Source organism: Camelus bactrianus, chromosome 5, assembly GCF_048773025.1.
Source record: "Camelus bactrianus isolate YW-2024 breed Bactrian camel chromosome 5, ASM4877302v1, whole genome shotgun sequence".
Classification (NCBI taxonomy): Eukaryota; Metazoa; Chordata; class Mammalia; order Artiodactyla; family Camelidae; genus Camelus; species Camelus bactrianus.
Genome location: NC_133543.1, coordinates 37788073 through 37810190, shown reverse-complemented (window position 1 = coordinate 37810190; position 22118 = coordinate 37788073). Strand labels below are relative to the sequence as shown.

At 39.1% G+C, this 22118-nt stretch overlaps 1 protein-coding gene across 34 annotated transcripts in view; it reads left to right on the top strand.

The window, feature by feature from the left end:
* Positions 1-22118, top strand: part of NEB (nebulin) — a 215969-nt gene that overhangs the window by 131205 nt on the left and 62646 nt on the right. For all 34 annotated transcript variants that reach the window (XM_074363636.1, XM_074363662.1, XM_074363660.1 and 31 more), the window contains exons 102-124: positions 657-860; positions 1592-1696; positions 2279-2386; positions 3242-3553; positions 5620-5823; positions 6162-6266; positions 9420-9524; positions 9626-9937; positions 11160-11264; positions 11824-11922; positions 12123-12224; positions 12353-12460; positions 12950-13261; positions 14616-14720; positions 14818-14922; positions 15291-15398; positions 16176-16283; positions 16388-16501; positions 16925-17122; positions 17493-17597; positions 18226-18330; positions 18425-18529; positions 21415-21522. In XM_074363636.1, coding sequence (XP_074219737.1) covers positions 657-860; positions 1592-1696; positions 2279-2386; positions 3242-3553; positions 5620-5823; positions 6162-6266; positions 9420-9524; positions 9626-9937; positions 11160-11264; positions 11824-11922; positions 12123-12224; positions 12353-12460; positions 12950-13261; positions 14616-14720; positions 14818-14922; positions 15291-15398; positions 16176-16283; positions 16388-16501; positions 16925-17122; positions 17493-17597; positions 18226-18330; positions 18425-18529; positions 21415-21522 — 3342 coding nt within the window. The remainder of the gene's footprint in view (positions 1-656; positions 861-1591; positions 1697-2278; positions 2387-3241; positions 3554-5619; positions 5824-6161; positions 6267-9419; positions 9525-9625; positions 9938-11159; positions 11265-11823; positions 11923-12122; positions 12225-12352; positions 12461-12949; positions 13262-14615; positions 14721-14817; positions 14923-15290; positions 15399-16175; positions 16284-16387; positions 16502-16924; positions 17123-17492; positions 17598-18225; positions 18331-18424; positions 18530-21414; positions 21523-22118) is intronic.

Here is a 22118-nt window from a genome sequence, read left to right as displayed (position 1 = left end):
GGGGATTCCTTCTTATGTGGCAAGGCCTTATTTATCAAGAAGAAAATCACTCTCTTATTCTATGTAATTAGGTAGAAAATTTCAATCCCAGTTGTTGTCCTGATCCATTAACATTTGCATGATAAGATATCTTAATGTCAGAAATAGGTATTAGCATAAGGAAATACTGGATCTCAAGTTTATCTGACACATAGAGGAAACTGTATGTATATTTTTATAATACATTTAGAGGGAGAAAGAGGAAAGTTGTCTATAGATATAGGTATGTATTTTTCTCATTACACATGCATCTAAGGACATTTTTCTCCCAAATTCCTGCAGATATTATTTTCCATGGTGTACAAAAGGCATATTTCAAGTAGTGAGCACAGAAGCTCAAACTTGCATGAAAACAAAATTGTGTGTCATTGCTTTCTGTCATCCCAAAAGTGCCACTTGTCAGCCCATCTCCAATTCCCATAGGATACTGTGAACTTCTCCCAGAGACATGTGCCAGGAATGTACTGCCCAAATATTACCGTTTAACGTTGATCCTTGAGTTTCATGGGGTTGACCGCCCAGATGATCTGAGTAGAGGCAGTGTGTGGTTTGCTGGCATCATGCTCTCGTAGGTGAATTTAACTCTTCTGCGCTCTGTGGTCCTCTCCTTCTTGTAGAACGTGTACAAATCAGACCTGGAATGGCTGAAGGGTATTGGATGGTTGCCGGAGGGTTCCGTGGAAGTGATGAGAGTAAAGAATGCTCAGAATCTCCTGAATGAAAGGTTGTATCGCACAAGGCCTGAGGCCCTCAAACACACCAGCATTGTTGATACCCCTGAAGTCGTCCTGGCAAAGATCAACTCTGTGCAGATCAGTGAGGTAAGTCAGTTCATGAGATGTTCAGACAAGTTGTAGAGGTCTCAGTAGAGATTCTAACTGTGAACCTTAAACTGCTAATACCAGGATTAGAATCTTGAATGTGCATGTACCCAGACAGAATTTCATATAGCCAATCAATGAATAGTATCCACATTTCATTTGCCTAGATAACCCTTTGGTCAAAGTATGGTAGGCATCTCCATGTTTCAGACTCTGATACCCATTTTGAACACATTTTGAGACCTTGCCTATAACACAGATCCACCAGTTAATGCCATGATCACAAAACTGCCATATTTTTATTGCTACTCGATCATGAAATAAGTGGAAAAGTGCAGGGGCGCTTTTAAAAGTGCTCATTTTAGACGTTATGATAATTATGTGGACCGAGAAAGCCAAGACTTGGTTAGCAATGTGGATCATCATAGTTACCTACAATGCAGGCTTACCTGTCAGGTAATTATATGTGAGTAAATAGAAGAGGATCCGTTTACTACCATGTTTCTGGTGCGTTTTACGTTTATACTTCATCACACATGAATATATTCTTCTTGAAGTCACTTTTGACACCTTCTAAATAGAAACACAGATGAAAACAAATGCGATCACATATACATCTGAGCACATCCAAAGAGAACCTTTCATTGTACCTATAAGTTTCTTCATATGGTATTTACTCATTAATTTACTTCTTTACTCATTAATCACCCTCTGTTTTTCATTTTTACCAGCCATTGTATCGTGACGCCTGGGAAAAGGAGAAGGCTAACGTGAACGTGCCAGCTGACACCCCGCTGATGCTGCAGTCCAAAATCAACGCAGTGCAGATCAGCAACGTAAGACGCCGCCCCGCCCCTCGCTCCACAAGGCGTTCTCTGCCTCCCGTCTGCGAGCTGCAGAGAGCAGTTAGCAAAAGGCATTTCCCTAACTTTCCTTTCATTTCTGGTCTTCAGTGATAAGTGCCATGTGTGTGTGCACAAGCACACCTGAGTATGTGTTTATACTGTAGAAACGTGTGTCCTCGTCTTTATTGGACGGAAAAATGCACTGGTGAAAACCATGTGTAGTAATGGTGAAAATGCATGTATATTAATATTTAGTTCTCTTTTTAGTGGCCCATCATTGATTTTTCCTTTTAAAAGCCAAACAATATATGTAATTTTTCTCATTTTCATGTGCTTTACTGTCTTTTAAATTCCTTTCTTTAAAAAAAAAAAAGATATTGAAAGAGAACTTGACTAAATGTCATTAAAAATCTACTGGAACTATGTTCGATACAAAACCAAGCCATTTTACAAATCTTAAGGAGAGATTGATTTTCAGTATAACTGTTGCCATGTATTCTTGAACTTACCAGTAATGCTGACTCAGTAGCTCCCTCTTCAGATTGACTGTGGCATTGCAATCTCCATTTGCAGAAGCAGTATCAGAAAGCTTGGGAAGACGTCAAGATGACTGGTTATGACCTGAAAGCAGATGCCATTGGGTTCAAGCATGCCAAGGCTTCCAGGGACATTGCCAGTGATGTGAGAGTGCCTCCTTGCTCCTCCTTAACAAACATTAACTCATAGACACACAGAGAGTTGATACTGTACTAATCTCTAACTTAATTCCCCAAGAATTTTAATTAAGTAGAATGAAGGTCACCGTTATTCGTGTCTTGCTTTACAATCCAAAATTCAAGAACAACTTTCACAGCAATTTGAGGACCTTCCTACTTCTCTGCTTGGTTCTGCTGTTTATATGATTAAGCACAGATTTTGATTTTCTTTTCAGTCTCTTCTCAATATAAGTTAATTTATAAGCACTTACAGAGATTTAGTGGGTGCAAAGAATTCTATTGTTTCTTAAAGTGCTGCCTGCATAGCTGCTTCCTGTGATAATTTTATGCAGTCCATGAAGAAACATTTTTAAAAATAGTTATATTCATTTTAATATGTGCTAGAGAAATATTGATTTTTTCCCCACTTAAATAGAACTATAAATTTTAAAATAAAAAATTTTAAATAAGCTTACACACTTTAAAATATATTTACTTAAACAAAGAATCACATTGACAAAGTAAAGTATAAAGTACAGGTGGTACTTTGTGGCAAAACACGTGAGAACAGCAAACAGTGACTGAAGTTTGGGAAATAGTGGATATGCCTGTATTGGGGGATAATTTAGAAGCACAGTTCTCATCTTTGAGGTCTTCATGCATATAGACTCAGAAGACAAGCCAGTGTATCAAGAAGTATAAAGTTATAATGTGAATTTAAAGAAAAACAGTGCCCCCATAAGGGTAACTTTTAGGTAAGGAAACTGAGGCTATTTGAGTAGACTGTCTAGAAAAGTGAGTTTGGAGAACAACTCTTCTTTCTTCTGTTCACATCCACCAGTATCTATACAAAACCACCTACGAGAAACAGAAAGGTCATTATATTGGATGTCGCACTGCCAAGGAAGACCCTAAACTGGTCTTTGCGGCCAATGTGATGAAGATGCAGAATGACAGGCTGTACAAAAAGGCGTACAATGACCACAAGGCCAAGATCACCATCCCAGTCGACATGGTGTCCATCAATGCTGCCAAAGAGGGCCAGGCATTAGCAAGCGACGTGGACTATCGGCATTACCTACACCACTGGTCTTGCTTTCCTGACCAGAATGATGTGATCCAAGCCAGGAAAGCCTATGACCTGCAGAGTGATGTAAGTTGTTGCTCATGCAGGAAGTATCAACGGACGTGCCCGAGGGGTGAGCTCTTGCTCAGAAAGAAAGTCTTCCACAGCTTTGCCCCTCACTCCCTCTGGTGCTCGGGAAAATGCAACTCTCTCTGCAAGAGCACTTCCCTTTAGTGTTGGTTACCAAGTGTACTCATCGCGTACCTTACTTCTAGGCTTATTCAGAAAGTTTGCATTTTCATTATTAGTGGTGCTACCAGAATTTTTCTTAGATTTGTTAATGGGTGCACTGTTTGTGGTTTATTAAACATAAGCATTTTCTTGGTTCTTCAGTTGAAGAATGACAGGGGCTGTCTTGCTTGAAATGAATTTCAGAGGCTAGCAGCATACTCCAAACTCACTTGTTTCCCTTAAACTTGAGATTCTTCACAACTTGATGTTTCATTCATTTACCTAAAGTATTTTTAGATTTGCTCGTGTTTTCTGCCCATTCAGTCTTTTGGAAATGATGAGTTCCATCAGGATATTTGTTTCTTGTATACAATTAATACTTTCTTTTAATTATCTGAACTTGGTTCCCTTAAGCTTCAAGAGATGCTTTCTAATAATGAATGAGTTTGTTATAGAAAAGTATATCCAACATTTGAAATGAGCTGCCAACTGGTGGATTTAGGCCAGTTTCTAGAAAAATGCAGTCTCTTCATTGACCTGAACCACATTAGTTTATTGAGGAATGCATATCAATCAAGCTCTCAAAGAATGAGGAAGGGGACTTCAAAACCTGTATGTAATCCTCTTTAAGAATTCCTTCTTCTGAATTTTGGGTCTCCATCATACTTTACACACTAAAACCAACAACATTCATCATTAATGTAGAAATTTCCTACATTTTTACTCCTCTTACTCCCTTTTTAGTTTGATATTTGTAGCCTGTTAAACAGTTATTAAAGTACCACTTCTGAAGGACACTACAGCTTTTTAAATGAAATTAATAATGGTGTTTCAGATAGAATAATTTTATCTAGTTAACCACTTGCCTATATCTGAGAAAACAGGTCTAGATAGACAAGAAAATGCTAATCCCGATTCGGAGTGAAGTGCTGTCTTAGAAAAAGAAAACCCGATTGAGATCAAAATTGTGGAGCTAGGGATTGATTATCCCTTTAAAAATTATCTTAATTATCCCTTTAAAAATATGGAACACACCATGTGCCAGGGATTGTGCTAAGCACTGAAGGTACAATGGTGAATAAAGAAGAAACACAACACAGTTCCTGACTTTAGGAATTTCACATTGATAACAAAGAAACAGATCAGTATATCTCTAGTAATACTAGAGAATATCAGTAAAAAAAAAAAAAAAAATGGGATGACTGAGAAAGTGAGGTGGGGAAAGCTTATACGGAGAAATCTGATTTAGGGATGTAAGGGAGAGTAGGAGTTGGTTCTGGAGGAGGACACAGGGGGCATTCCTGCAGAATGACCAACATATGCAAAGCAGGTTGTGTGCAAACCACAAACTGAAAGACCAGCGTGGGCAGGATGCACAGGTTAAAGGAAGGCAGGTGTAGGAGGAAGCTGGAAGAGTATGTAGGGGCTGATGCTGGACCATCATCACCTTCTAATCTATGTTAAGATTTTGATCTTTACCGTAAGATCACTGGGAAGCCATAGGATGGGGGGATGTTGTGACTTCAGATCTGAGTGGTGAATTTTATAAAGATCGTTCTGGTTGCTGTGTGGATAGCTTCCTGGAGAGCCTATTATTATTGCTTTAAAAGTCCACATTAGCTAGTGTGAGGATTACCAAATATTCAGAACTCTTCCACGCATCCCCTAAGCAGAGCACTCCTTCTGCATCACTCTGCTTTCTAGAATGTGCATCAAGACCCCATCATAGACCCCCTCCACCCTGCCACAGAAAACAGAGCAGAACAAGACATGGCTGTACATATGAGGAACTGTGTGCGTCAGGCCTATGCTCAGTTTTATTATTGTTTGTGGAGGATAAAGTGTAACATGAAAAACTGCTTCCTTACTTTACCACAATTTAAAAAAACCCTACCTCTACCTAACTTTGTTTTCCTTCCCAGGCCATCTACAAGGCTGACTTGGAATGGTTGCGTGGCATCGGCTGGATGCCCGAAGGGTCTCCTGAAGTATTGAGAGTCAAAAATGCCCAGAAGATCCTACTAGACAGCGTCTATCGGACACCTGTGGTGAAACTCAAGTACACGAGCATCGTTGATACACCTGATGTTGTCCTTGCTAAGTCAAATGCTGAAAATATTAGTATTGTGAGTCACATTTTTCTTCTATGTAAAATTAAGTTAGTGTTATAAAGAAATGATAAATAAGCTGGTAATTTCTTTGTAAGATAATAATATTGATGATAGCAAAGGTTTTAGTAAGTAATATTGGCAGGGTTGTTCTGTTATTGTTTGTTAACTTTAAACAAAAACTCAAAGTAGTAATAAAAGGTATTAATACAGATTTCATATCAAATTTGAGTAACTTACATGAAAAATTCTGGAAATTTTTACCTTAATATGAAAAGATTCTGGATCAGGAAAGTTGAGAGCTGTGCATTGCCACAGGCAATTTGTAATTGTGTTATTATTGGTTCTTTCCATAGCCAAAGTACAGAGAACTTTGGGACAAGGATAAAACTTCAATCCACATAATGCCAGATACTCCAGAAATCAATCTCGCTAGAGCCAATGCTCTTCATGTGAGCAATGTAAGTACCGCAACAGACTTCCTTTTTGCTTGGAGAATCACCCATTTGGTACGAAGATATCACTAGGGAATGCTTCATAGCCTTGGGAGAGAAGATTGAGTGGGTAAGGAAGAGCCCTTGACCAGGAGTGAGGAGGGGGGCAGATCCTAGGCTCTGAGTCACTGGTGAGGGAACATCAACATGACAAAAGAGAGAAGGGAGTAAGGACAAGAAAGATGAACGAGGAATGAGGAGACACACAAACAAGAAGGGGAACTGACAGATTCGGACAAACACAAAATAATTAGGGGAATTCGTTGCAAAATTTTGTATGAATTAATTAACCCAGATATATAGGGGATTTTTAAGGAAATTATAAATTACTAAAATTGACTCCAGAAAACGAATAAAAACATATTGCAAGAAATTAAGAGGGTTATTAAAGACTCTCCTTCTCCCTTTCCAATGTCAGGGTCACCCAGATGATTTTATAGGGGAGTTCTCTCCAAACTTGAAGAAATAAGCTACCACAGAGCCCAGTGAAAGAAGGAAAGCTGTCACAGTTACCAAAACGTGTTGAAGATAGTTCCACAAATGAAAACTGTAGGCCAATAATAATGGGGGAATCTTAAATGCAGCATTATGGTAGTACGTGAATGTATGATGCAAACAACTAGGGTTCATCCAGGAATGTCAAGAGGGTTCCCTATTTAGAAACTTAATAATGTAATAGAACAAAAGAGAAAAGTCATATGCTCATTTTATTAGATTTGAAAAGATATGTGACCAAATTCAATATTCATCCTTATTTTTAAAAATAAAATATTAGCAAAATAAGGATAAATTAATATTTTCTTGACAGGACTAAAAGTAAATCTCAAATCAAAGGCTAGGCTCATCCTCGGTAAGTAAGCTTCTCATTCAAGTCAGGAACAAAACAGCGATGCCCACTAACATTACCATTATTTAACAGAAGCTTCTTATTCAAGCCAAAATAATTATGTAAGAGTATGAATAACAGATAATTTTGCCTTTTTCTTTCCAGTATTTATCATTATATGCAGAATAAATCGTTATATTCCTGGGAAAAGGAAGAGAAGCAACTTAAAGTCTATTAGATAAAATAAGAGAATTTAGTTATGTGGCTAGCTACACAGTTTAAGAAATTCAAGAAAGGTACCACCTTCATGGATCACAGAGATTTTGTCTGTATGTAGAATAAGTATGACCTTCGGGGAAGGATGCTACCTTAGTGCAGTTCACCATGACTTGGAACTCTGCATCTTTCAAAAATAATAAATCTTTAGACGAGAAAGAACCTGCCAAGCAAAGATTCCTCATTTGTGTGCCAAACCACACCATCAACTCTATTGTAATGAGCCACTTGGGAGCTCATTTTTTCCAAGAGTTGAGAAGAAAACAGTATTTTAGGGCACTGATACATTTTTTTGGACCAGAATCAGTATATGGTGCAATGCGCTCTTATTGCCCCGTGACTGGATGGAGACCAGCCAGCTCTTCATTGCAGCATCCTTAGCCTCTTCCTTCCGATCCATAGGCATCTTTGGCAAGAGAGTCCTGAAAAGTCTCATGTGCTCTCTTTTACATGATAAATTTCTCAGCTGGAAATACCAGAACCCTACCATTGATATCATGATGTAAGCAAGATTAGTATTTGAAAGTATGCCAAAAGTGAAGTTATTAAATTTAGATATATAGGTATTAATGAGAATGGCTTCTATTTTGGAAGAAATCAAACATCCCATTTGAATGGTAACCTAAACGTACAATTTCTTTACACATGGTGTTGCCGGTATATAATCTTGATAAAGTCCACTATTTTAAATTATTTCCATCATGTAGAAAGTAAAACTTTTCCAGGGTATCTGTATATGATTTTATGGGTAACCAAGCAAATTCATGTTAAATTGACTCGTTTAATCTTCATAATAATCCCATGAGTAAGATAGTGTCATTTTATTTTTATCATATGGGAAAGTTGAAACTTAAAAAGATTAAGGAATTTGCCCACATTCTTACAGTTAGTAAGTGAAGAGTTAGATCTCAAGCCTGATTTTTTTAAGTTCAAATGAAAAATATATTTGACCACATCAACAAACAAAAATGTATTATATAAAAAAGTATAACAATATATGTAATAAATAAAAGACAAAAATTTAAAATAATATAATTACAAGTTTGCATTAAATATTCTCCAGTATAATGCATTTAAATGTGGAGAACACTTTTTTCTTTTGTACAAAAAACAAATCAAATGTTAAAACAGGCCCACTTAAAATTCATACAAAAACTTGAATGAAAATTCATGTAAAACTTGTCCACACTTACAAGGACAAAATTTACCTGAGCACCCATTTTTCAAATGCAAAGGCCATGAAACTATCAATAATTGAAACTCACTTCTCCTTTCTGCGCTGTTCAAGCTCCCATAGTGATAGGTATGATTTTTGAGTTATATGTTTAAATTGCTGTTATGTCTGAGTCTTTCTGATGTTGTTAATATAGAATGTATCCACTAAAATTTGAACGTATATTTAGAAAGTTATCCGTAAAACAGTCTCTACTTTAATTAACTTCTCTTTACAAAGGAAAAAGTGTTATACTTAGAAAATGGCCATTACATCCAATGGTGTGTCAGTAAGAAGACCTAAGATTCCCAAACAGTATGCATTATCAATCGTATTAGAAGATCTAAGAAACCATATAGGGAGAAAAAAAACCCACAAATGTAAAAAGTTTATAATTCTGAAGACTATAAAATTGAATTGAGTTAAAACATTAAATACAATTATTGAATTAAAGAAATGCAATAATAGGCCATTAACATCTGAACTTAAATGTATACCAATGCTACTAGCACAACAATACAAGAAGTAGGTAAACCTTTTTACGTAAACCGTGAACGTCTACATGGAAGTTATGATTCAAATTAAAGAAAAAAAAAGAACTCTTATCAAGTGCAGATCTTTGGATTCCAGACATTATTTTATATTCCAGGACAACGGTACAGAATGATTCTTTCAACTATTCTTTTTTCTTTAACTGGTTCTGGGACTTCAAACTGCACCCTTCTGGTATTAATTCAACTTGAACCCTTGGAGTTACTGGTAAATTTGAATCTGGAACGATAACTTTGTTTTTCCTCCTGTTCAGAAAATTTACCGCAAAGGTTGGGATGAGATGAAGATGAGCTGCGATGTGCGGCTGGATGCCATCCCCATCCAGGCTGCCAAGGCCTCCAGGGAGATTGCCAGTGACGTAAGTGTGGCCTTGTTTAACACCCCAGTTTTTTAAGCAAACGCCCTAGGTGCATCAGGAGTTTGCTGTGTGATCCATCTACTTTGTTTTTCCATCTCCAGTATAAGTACAAGCTTGACCACGAGAAGCAGAAGGGACACTACGTGGGTACCCTCACAGCCAGGGATGACAACAAGATCCGCTGGGCGCTCATAGCTGGCAAGATCCAGAATGAAAGAGAGTACCGGCTGCACTGGGCCAAGTGGAAGTCTAAGTTCCAGAGCCCTGCGGACATGCTTTCCATCACACATTCTAAACAAAGCCAGGATCTGGTCAGCGACATTGATTATCGCAATTACCTGCACCAGTGGACATGCATGCCTGACCAGCAAGACGTGATTCAGGCCAGGAAAGCCTATGACCTGCAAAGCGATGTGAGTGTGCTGCATGTCAGCCTGAGCTCTTCCTTCATGTGTCTGTGATGCCCAGAATATTGATGTCATTAAACCCTTGCATCATTTCTTCTTTTAGACCTTATAGTGTGGTATCAAGATCACCAGAGCCACGAAGGATCTAGACTTTGTATCAAGAAATAAATGGTAGTGGGTGTATAGTTGTTAATTGTATCAGGTTTAAGACAACTACTGTGAAAATATTATTTCTATAGAATTTAAGTAGCCACAGAGGTTTAAATTGTAAGTAAAGTATTGGCAGTCCATGGAGAGAATGTATGCCCAGATAGGCTGTTTTCATTGACACAGTATTTTAAAATTTTGAATTAAGTTGTCAAGGTTTTTTTTTTAACATTTTTTTATCAAGTTATAGTCATTTTACGGTATTGTGTCAAATTCCAGTGTAGAGCACAATTTGTCAGTTATACATGAACATACATATGTTCATTGTCACATTTTTTTTTTTTTGCTGTGAGCTACCACAACGTCTTATATATATTTCCCTGTGCTATACCGTATAACCTTGTTTATCTATTCTGCATATGCCTGTCAGTATCTACAAGTTTTGAATTCCCAGTCTATCCCTTCCCACCCCTCCTGGCAACCACAAGTTTGTATTCTATGTCTATGAGTCTGTTTCTGTTTTGTATTTATGTTCATTTTTTTTTTTTTTTAGATTCCACATATAAGTGATCTCATATGGTATTTTTCTTTCTCTTTCTGGCTTACTTCACTTAGAATGACATTCTCCAGGAACATCCATGTTGCTGCAAATGGCGTTATGTTGTCGTTTTTTGTGGCTGAGTAGTGGTCCATTGTATAAATATACCACATCTTCTTTATCCAGTCATCTGTTGTTGGACATTTAGGCTGTTTCCATGTCTTAAGTTGCCAAGGTTTTTAAATCAAGTAATTTTGCAAATAAATCAGAGATTTCCCATTTCTATTGAAAAGTCAGAGGATGCATCTCTGGACATGCATTACCCCTTGGCATGAATAACCTGGAGCTGAACTGAGGCTACTTCCCTTTAAGTAGCAAATATGTCCCCCAGTTTGTCATACCACCTGGCCTCATAGTTAATTTCCTTTTGTTATTTGTCTGGCTGCTTGAGTGTGTTATTCTTAAATTGCATTTCTCCATCAGGCCACGGATAGAATAAATGTGACTAGGGGAGCTGACTTCTTCCTGGTCTTGTTTTCACAGGCTATTTACAAGGCTGACTTGGAATGGTTACGTGGGATCGGGTGGATGCCAAATGATTCTGTTTCCGTCAATCATGCCAAACATGCTGCAGATATCTTCAGTGAGGTACTCTAAGATTTTATCGTGCCATTCAGCACATTTCCTAAGAGACTGAACAAAAACACATGAGCCAAAATGCAGTCATTCCCTGTCAGCAATCCTGCAATTTCAGTTGCTGTCATTTAAGTCAGATGTACATTTCCGCCAAATAATCCTGTACTGTCCCTATAGCTTTATGGGACCACATCCATAATATAATATCCAGCACACTCACCGATGCTTGGAATTGTATAAATGGAAAACTTCTTTTGTCAGCCATAGCAGTATACTTGAGAGAAGTTTGTCCAATTGAAAAGAAAAATGCATTGGATACACCTAATGATACGCTACATGACTTGGGGAGCTAAGCAAACCTGCTGCTTTAAAATATGTGGAAAGCATAAGAATTCAACCCACTTGTTAAAAAACAAAATGCTAAGAAGAAAACCAAGTTGCCGAGAAGGTGTCATTGAAATATGGCACTGTACGTGTCTAGTAGAGAAGGATCCTTACATGCAGCTTACCTTTCTCAGCTCACACAGGACCAGAGACTACGACCGTCTAAAAGATCATTTCTTTCCCACAGAAAAAGTATCGCACAAAAATAGAGACTCTCAACTTTACTCCTGTTGATGACAGAGTTGATTATGTAACAGCAAAACAAAGCGGGGAAATCCTAAATGATGTAAGTACATGACTATCATCCTAATTTGCTCAGTTGGGAAGGTGCCGTGTCCAGAGCTTCTCCACCTGCTTATGCTCAGTGTGCAACCATTGTCTGAGATACAGATTATTAACACTGAGATGACTGATGCTGACATTTGCTTGGACAACATAGGGTTTTCTTAACATCAAGTAATTTACCCGCTTGCCTCTCATTTCTAGATTAAATATCGAAAAGAATGGCATGACACCAAGTCAAAATACACCCTCACAGAAACCCCACAGTTGCACGCTGCCCAGGAGGCAGCTCGGATACTGGACCAGGTATGGCTTTTATCTGAGTGCCTGGCACTTTGTATGGGGATGGAAGACCATAATGTAACTGTAGGAGACCTACCCTCCATGCTGACTCCTCGATTTAACCCTTTGTTGTGGCTTTTTCTGTCTTTTAGTATCTCTACAAGGAAAGCTGGGAGAAACAAAAAGCCACAGGTTACATTTTGCCTCCAGATGCTGTGCCGTTTGTTCATGCCCATCACTCTAGTGATGTTCAGAGCGAGGTAATTTATTCTGATATAACTGCTCTTCACAAAGGCTGGACCTGGCCCGTGCAGGAACCCAGTTATGTTGTTAAGGCATAACACCATGGACAGTTCCTTGTTGGCTGGAAGCCGAGCTGGGCTTGGGGATGATTGGAGGATCTGGTCCCTTCTGGGCCTTTTCCCATGGGCTTTTGGCTTTTTTTTTTTTCCCCCTTGGCTTCTTTAGAAACTATTGCTTGAGTTCTTTATTTTTTTCTTCTATTCTCTGCTTCCCTAAAATCTCTAGGCCTTCGAATAAAATACTGCTAGAATTAGAAAATAAGTGTATATTTTTCTACTTTTAAATTGATATTTCTTCATACCTATCTATTTGTTTCAATGTCTTTTGACATTTTTTATTGGGGGAGTAACACAGAAAGTTAGGAGACTGAATTTGCTGATGTTTCAAGCCCCCTTGCCTTCTGTGCTTGTCAAAGCTGATGGAACCTTTGTTCTTCCTCCCACCAGCTGAAATACAAAGCTGACCACGTAAAGCAGAGAGGTCATTATGTTGGTGTTCCGACGATGAGAGATGATCCTAAACTGGTTTGGTTTGAGCATGCGGGCCAGATTCAGAATGACAGACTATACAAAGAGAGCTATCATAAAACAAAGGCCAAAGTCAATATACCTCCTGATATAGTGTCAGTGGTAGCAGCCAAGGAGGGACAGAGCCTGGTCAGTGATATTGATTACCGCCATTACCTGCACGAATGGATATGTCACCCTGACCAGAATGATGTTATTCAGGCAAGGAAGGCCTATGACCTACAGAGTGATGTAAGTGATTTTTGTTTCTTAATTATGTAGGAATGCATGATATCCTCTGAGAATTATAAGCAGCATCCTGGAGCCACCAGTCTTTGGAATTTGGAACCACAAATATTTAGTTTATTCCCAGAAGGGAATTGAGGCTGGATATGAAGTAGAGAAAGGCTGGGAGCAGTGATGGACAGCTTTGCCTACTGAGTGTGCATTTCTGAATAACTTTCAGTCTATTTTTTAAAAATCTGCTGCTTTTGTACCATCTCTGCCATCAACAACTCCTCACATTTGCATGGAAAATTATCAATGATTTAAAATAATAATTGGCTTGGGTGGGAACTGAGATTGATTTGGAATTTTGACAATGTTGATGATAGTATAGTCAAGGACCTGGGAATGCCCCATTCTTGCTTTGCCAAGCATCTCATTCCTCAAAGCATTTGTGAAGGAGTTGCTTGCAATGAATCAAAGTGGACACAAAGGACTGATGAGCTACATGAGGGCCCAGAATCCCTTACGCAGAGGTTTGGTAAACCTGAGATAGAGAATATATCTCAGGCCACCTCCCACTGAAGCCTGGACCAGGATCTCAGCCTGCCACCAGCAGTCTGTAGGGAGCAGAAGCACAGTGCATCAAGGTGATGCTCCAGTGCACCAAGGAACTAACCCTGCTGGGGTCATCTCATCATGACTGAAACAGGAACGGGAAGTCATGGACTGCCTACAGCACAGGGGCTGAACTTGAACATCCCACCTCACTGGTCACTGCAGCAGGATGACCACTGTGGAACTTTAATCAGATTAGCAACTCCTCTTCATTTCGTGTGGGGTGGCCTGAGAAAAGCCAGGAATTGAGGACGGGGAAGGGTAGAGACAGGCTTTGTTGGAGGGATGTCTCCCCCTGCCCTACAATACATGAGCATTTACTTGTGTAATTTCCTTTATTTAGTCTAAATGCCCCACGTACTTCTACATAACTATATATACCAAGTCCATCTAAAACTATAACTTCCTTGGTAAAACCTTTTCTTATGCTCAGAGCTGAAAATAACTGTTTGCTACCCTTAACTCTGACAGCATTTGAGCGGTCTTGCTCTCACAGCACTTATACTTTCCATTTTGTAAATAACTTCTCTCTACACTTAGATGCCTTCTTTATACTTATCCCTCAAGTCACCTTGCATAGTTCCTCACTCATAGTAACAGGCTCAAGCAGTACTTCTCGGGTGTATAGATTTCACCATGACTGAATCACTGAGATGACAGCCAGTAGAGAGAAAGCCTTAAAAAGCTTCTGAAAAAAATTATTTCTAACCTGTCTGTCATCCTGTGTCTGAGTCATTTATACTTCTTGTTCCCTTGCTCTCAGAATATCTACAAATCAGACCTGGAGTGGCTCCGAGGCATTGGCTGGATCCCTCTGGATTCTGTGGACCATGTGAGGGTTACCAAGAACCAGGAAATGGTGAATCAGGTACCCAAAGCCTTTCTTACGTAAAGCCTGGCTCCTCACCTGCTGTGCGGGGATGGGAAGGGGAACACCTGCCTCAATCGTCTCCATTTCTTTGCAGATAAAATATAAGAAAGATGCTCTTGCCAACTATCCTAACTTTACAAGTGTGGTAGATCCTCCAGAAATTGTTTTGGCCAAGATTAATGCAGTCAACCAAAGTGATGTAAGTTTGCTTTGTGTATGATGAGGTACAGAGACTGGGGATTTAGTTGTCTGTTGTTGAACAAACTTGCTTAACTCCAGATAATTGCTTGTCAGAAAATGGAAATAAATTATAAGATAACCTCTGGGGCAGGATATTTTAGAAGTCACTAGTAAGTGACATACTGTACCCACTTTTCAAAAATATATTATTGTTCAAAATATTCCATTATATTAGTTATAATATAAATGATATATCATATAATGAAATTTAAGCAGTTGGTTAATCTCTAAATGTAGACCGATTATTATATTCCTAGGTAAAGTCTTATGAAACTTTAAATATACATTTAGAGTAATCAAAGGTTTTATTTTGTTCTCTCTCCTTAGGTAAAATATAAAGAAACATTTAATAAATTAATAAAGGGCAAGTATATATTTTCTCCAGATACACCATATATCACCCACTCCAAAGACATGGGAAAACTCTACAGCACCGTAAGTTCCACTTTATGTGATGTACAGCAATGTTCCTAATTTTAAGCACTTGTCAGTATTCACGCTCTTTGCTGATTTTGTGAACTGAACTTATAAGGAGAGCTATTATTTTTGTTGTATTTAGTCTTGTTTATTGGAAGTAGCATGTTATTCGGGACTAGTGTTTACCCAACTGGCATTTTTTGAGCCCCTGTGATATTCCAGGCACTGTGGGAGGCACTGAGGAGCTAATGATCAATGAGACAAGTCCTTCAGGAGCCCCTGCAAGCGAGAGGGACATTTCACAGAAACAGACAATAACATAGCAAGCGCTATACCAGCTCTGAGTGCACGTTGGACTGAGCCAACTCCCAACACAGAGAAGAGAGGAAAGGCTGGTCCCTCTTTAGCAATCATGTACAAATATCTCCAGCCAACAACTGGAGGACTCGCCCTTCAGATTTTAATTCAGCGAATCTAAAGGGTGAATATGTGTGTATGCCCAATGGGAAACAATCTTTGATGATTCTCTCCCTGTGTGCAAATTTGTTTTCACTTTTATGAGAACTTTAAACATAGTTAAACTCTGTTAGAAAGTTCCTCAGAGCCTGTAGATTTAATCTGCCACAAGCCAAAAGACTGCTCTATTCTTAGATAGGCACAGTAATGGCTATAAATGAAGATATAAGCTTTGCCTTTAAACATAAATATTTTACCTTGAGTTTGCCACTTTCTTTTGAGTGGCATCTGAAAGAAGTTGAAAGCAAACTTTTGTTGATACTTATTTCTTTGTCCTAGATACTGTATAAAGGGGCGTGGGAGGGAACCAAGGCCTATGGCTATACCTTGGACGAACGATACATTCCCATTGTTGGAGCCAAGCATGCCGACTTTGTGAACAGTGAGGTCAGTAGGTCTTTTTCCTTTCAGGGGTTTGAGAGTCTTTAAGGGGTCCCAAGGGGGCTGGATAGAAAACCCCGCTGATTCTCAATGTTGTACCTTCTTCACAGCTTAAATACAAAGAGACATATGAGAAGCTGAAGGGTCACTACCTGGCTGGAAAAGAAATCAGTGAGTTCCCCAGTGTGGTTCACTGTCTGGATTTCCAAAAGATGAGGAGTGTGGTAAGCAAAGTTCACTTTAACAGAGGATTTGCATTATCAGTCTGCCTATTTATGGTTCAAGATTAGCTGAGGGATGGGAGGGTGAGGAATGAACCAGTCTTGACTTTCCCCCACCCCTGCCAGTTAGCCTCGTGCACCTTTAACGTCTATGAGTCTTCACCCTTTGCCTCCCTTCCCTACTATCAAACTCAGTGAGGGCTCTGTATTTGCAAAAAAGAGAAAACCTTTGTTTTCTTTACTGTTTGTTATATAAGGATGGGAACTTTTTAAAGAAGAAGACTATGTTAAAGTATCATTTTTTTAAACTTAGTATTTTCTAAAGTGTTTTCTATATTGAAAACAAGACTCTAAAAGAGATTTGATCAGAATAATTTACATTTAATTCCTTTCTTATTTTTGTTTTTAAAATACATTATTCTTTAGTTGAACTACAGAAGACAGTATGAGGACACCAAAGCAAATGTTCACATCCCCATTGATATGATGAATCACGTGCTGGCTAAAAGGTGCCAGTACATCCTCAGTGACCTGGAGTACCGACACTACTTCCACCAGTGGACGTCCCTTCCAGAAGAACCCAATGTCATTCGGGCCCGAAATGCCCAGGAGATCTTGAGTGAGGTATGATGTCCTTTCTGCAGTTGACCAAATGGCAGGCTTCACCCAGCCCTGCCTGGAGCTCCCATGCTCCCTAAACCCTGCTGCTTTTCAGTACAAAGTGGCACAAGTAACCATTTTCGGTGTAAGCATCCTCTTGGAGCAAAGACACCTGTTTAAATATTTAATCTCTTTAACACTAGACTAAACGGAGCTATTGCTCTCCTCCTAAACTTCTTCAGGCCGTGGCATTAAAGAACCTCCAGCCGCTGAGAAACCCACCCTATGACCACTCAGTACTAAGCACAGCCACAGGCAAATAGGAAATTATCAAATGCTCAGTTGTATGTTCAGTTAGTACCTGTCACCTTTCACTGTTCCTTCTTTCCTGCAGAACGTGTATAAAAATGACCTGAATTGGCTGAAAGGCATTGGATGCTACGTTTGGGATACACCCCAGATCCTCCACGCCAAGAAATCATATGACCTCCAGAGCCAGGTCAGCCGTCTTCCTAGAAGGACTGGCTCTCTGTGGATTGATGGACTCCATGGTGCTCTCAGTGGGGGGATAGCAGGGCTGCCCCGTGCCCAGGCGGAGAGAGCGGCGTTGACAGTGAATGATCCAAGGGAACCAAAGGCCCCTGCCCAATAAAACCTTGCCTGGTGGCCTGCTCTGGTGCCAGCCTTCCTCAGTTAGAGTCTCTGCTGTGGTTTAAGGCATAGGCATTTATAACAGCAAGTTATATGTAAAGGCATACTTTGACCAGAAGTAGTTAGATTTTGAAGTAAAGCATAGATATTTGGAAAATTCCCCAGCAGAAATTCAGCTCTGAAAGGGCAGACAAATGGAATGTTGACACTGAGGGGCTGCTGTCAGAGATGGACTACAGGCATGGAAAAGACAGAACGAAGAAGGGACCTGGCAAAGACCCAGATCCCACTGTTGGTCAAGAGAAACTGTTAGTTTACAGCCATTCACAGTCTGCGGGACTGTACAACCGTAGCCTCTTTCTTAGGATGAGAGCAGAAACCCAGAAATGAAAGCACTGCTAAGTTGGCACAAACAGCTAAAGCTGATGGCAGACCTGTGTCTTACCATTTTCAGTGACTTTTCTTTTTCTTCACAGATACAATACACGGCAGCAGGGAAAGAAAATCTACAAAATTATAACCTGGTCACAGATACACCGCTTTATGTGACTGCTCTTCAAAGCGGCATTAATGCCAGCGAGGTGCGTCTTCCTCGTACTTCTCTTCCCGGACGAGCGTTACTGTCTTTACATATTTTCAAACAAAAAAGAGTAACCTATCCCTTTTTGTCTGTAGGTGAAATATAAAGAAAATTATCATAAGATAAAAGACAAATATACAACAGTTCTAGAAACAGTGGATTATGACAGAATCAAGAATCTGAAGGACATTTATAGCAGTGTGAGTTGAGTTCTTATTCTTTTCTCTGTATTTGAGTTTTTCAACCTTTTAAGAGACAGTAAGAGAATAAAAGGGACAGGCATCCTTACCTCGAAGGTTTTTCCAATCCTTTTCCTAGACTGCTAAACTTCTACTTTCTTTCCTAAGTCCTCTTAGTTACAATCGAATAAGCCCCAGTTTGAATAGTGCGCTATTTCATGCAGTTGAGTCAAATTCAGCAACTCCTTTATTGCAAACAGGTACTGTTGGAGCTATTCTTTATTGACCCTGAACTTGTTTTTCCTGGCTTCTCCTGTGGCCAGAGCAACAAAGGCACTCATTTGTTCTCCTCTACACTGGTTAATTCAACAAACATCTTAAAACTTTATTTTGAAATAATTTTAGATTTGCAGAAAAATTGCAAAAATGGTACAAAGAATTCCTGCATACTTTCCTTGGTAGTACAACTACCAAAACTAAGAAATCACATTAAACATTGTTACAGTGTTAATTATAGACTTTGTCCAGATTTCAGCAGTTTTTCCACTAATGTGCGTTTCTGTGCCAGATGCCAGTCCAGGATCCCACACTGCATCTGGTTGGCATAATCTTTAGTCTCTTCCAATCTGGTAATTTTTCAGTTTTTCCTTGTCTTTTCCTGATCTTGACACTTTTGAAGAATACTGGCCAGTTATTGTGTAGCATGTTTCCCAGTTTGGGTTTATCTGATGTTCTCTCGTGATTAAATTAAAGGTATGCCTCTGGCAAGAATAACTCAGAAGTGATGTGCCCTTCTCAGCACATCACAGCAGGTGGTACATGATGTCAGTAACTGGTGAGGTTGACCTTCATCGCTTGGTGCAGTTGCTGTCTGCTGAGATTCTCCACAGTAAAGTTACTACTTTACCTTTCTTATTAATAAATATCTTGGAGAAGATCCTTTGGGATTATGCAAATATCCTGTTTCTCCTCCATCTTTCTTTCATATGTTTTAGCCTCCAGTGATAGATCCTACCTGCAATAATTATTGCTGTGGGATATGCCTACTAGTGATTTTCTGTTTCCCTCAATCCTTCCACATTTATTAATTGAAATTCTTCCATAAGGAATAGCTGTTCCTCCTCCATTGTTGGTTTGCCTATTACTTATTTATAAAAGCATAGGCTCATGGGTATTTATTTTATTCTATGAGAGAGAGTCTAATGCTATTGTTATTTAATTTGTTGCTCAAATTGTTTCAGCTTTGGCTATTGGGAGCTCCTTCAGGGTGGCTCCTGTGTCCCTTTGGTATGCCCTCATATTGTGGGGTTTGAGCACTTCCTCACTTCTTGGCACCACAAGATGCTCCAGGCTCATCTTGTATTTCCCCTATTCCAGACCTAGAATCAGCCACCTCCCCAAGGAGTCCTGGTTTACTTTATTGGAGAATGGCATTTCAAACCAAGAGCTAAGTGCTAGGTGTGCTCCTTGCTCTTGGGATGTCGTTGCTACTAGGTCCTTTAAGTGGACAGAGCTTAGAAATATGTCTGTGTGTACTAACCCATGTATTCACTGTATGCATCCATATCTGTTTTTGTTTCTATTACTTGTCTAACCGTATCTATATTTTAAAACCAAAAGTTCATACTGATACCGCCAATGCAATTCAGCACCACAGGATTCATTCTGGCCTTCACCCTTTCCTTATTGGTAATTTATTTTTCCAACTTGTAACTTTCTACTTCCTTTCCAGTAAAAAGCTTGGTCTCATTACCTATTATATATTTACTTATTTGTGCAACACTTGTATGCACATAAAGTATTTTCAGAATTTCTAACACATACTCCTGTGAGAAAAAATTTACTGACTAGAGTGCAGTATTTTGTGAACAGTTATTTTTGTCCATAGCCTTAGAGTGTCCAGGCAAAATACCATCTTCCAAAATAACTTAAAACAGTTGTTTTCTTCGCTGCTTCCTTCACTGTAGTCTTTTCATGCATTTGTAAAATATTTAGATTTATTTGTTACATTGTGCATTCCATTTTAATCCCCTCCCCATTCTGGTTGATTCCCTGGTTGTTTGTTTTAATTTGCATACAGTAAATTTCACTCTTCATGGTATGTAATACTATGTCTTTTAACAAATGTATAGAGTCATGTATTCACCATGACAGTCAAGATACAGAAAAATTCCGTATCACCTCCAAATTTCCCCCTCGCTGCCCCTCTCCTCTCTTCTGGCATCCACAGAGCTGTTTTCTGTTTCTATAGTTTTACCTTTTCCAGAATGACATGTAAATGGAATTATATAGTATGTGCCATTAGGCCTGGCTTCTTTCTCTTAGCAAAATGCATTTATGTATTATGCACATTTGTGCCTACATCAGTAGTTTATTCTTTTTATAGAAAAACGGTATTCCAAACCACAGTTTGTTTTTCCATTCACAGCTGAAGGACATCTGAGTTTCTAGTTTTCAACAATTATGAATAAAGCTGCCAAGCACATTTGCATATGGGTTTTTGTGTGTGCATTACTTTTTATTTCTCCTGGATAAATAAATACCTAGAAGTGGAAACATTTTTTGAGCTCTCACTTGCCACATAAAAGTAGGAAAACGTAAATATATACATTTTTAATGTTAGTGGTTTTCATCCTCTAGACCTATAGAGAAATGAATATGGCATCGAAACCTCCGATACTGTCAAACTGCGATAAGCGCTATGGTGGAGAACAAAATAATGGACTCTGAAATTATGGTCATGGCCTTAAGCCAGTTCTTCCCTTAGGAGTTCTTCGACCCTGCAGAGTGAGAAGATCCGGAGGTTGTTAGGGAGTATCTGAGAAGGACAGAAACAGGAAAATTCTGCTGCTCAGAAGCTGGCCAGGTTGTTTCTATATTCACAAGCAGATTTCTAACCCCTACAGAACCTGTACAAGGAGGCCTGGGATAAAGTGAAAGCCACCAGCTACATCCTGCCTTCCAACACCATGTCCCTGACACACGCCAAGAACCAGAAGCATCTGGCCAGCCACGTAAGTTGAGTACCAGTGTGGTAGTCTTCCCGCCACCTTTTGCCTTCCCTGCTCTCCACACCCAGAATTTTTCTGGCTGATCCCTATGTTGCCAAAAGTATCCCCTAGCACTCCCAAAGGGGCACACCAGCGACTAATTCCAGGTGCTTACTCCCCACAAGGGCTGTGCGCTTACGATTCCTCTCCAGGGCCCTGAGGTCCAGAAAGAGTCACAGACACTTCCATGAAAGACACAGGTGTGAACCTTTAGGCTGCCTGCCTGTGAATGACATGGATGGATACTCTGTTTTAGCCAAAAGCAGGAATAGAAGGAGGACATAATATACCATTGAAAGTAGACTCTTTTTCAATAGAATGATTTGGGCTTTGGTATAAAAATAAACCAGTGAATGTGATAACTATTACACTCAGCCCCAAATACATGATTGAAAAGTAAATAGTCATCTTTATGAAATAAAAAATTTAAAAATTTTTTGAAATTTTATCTTTTAAAGCAGAACTTTTCTTAAGTATAGACATAATTGTTTTTAAAAGAATCCTAAATCACACGAGCTGTTCAGATAGTCTTATCACTTCTAACCCTTTATGCCTAAAAG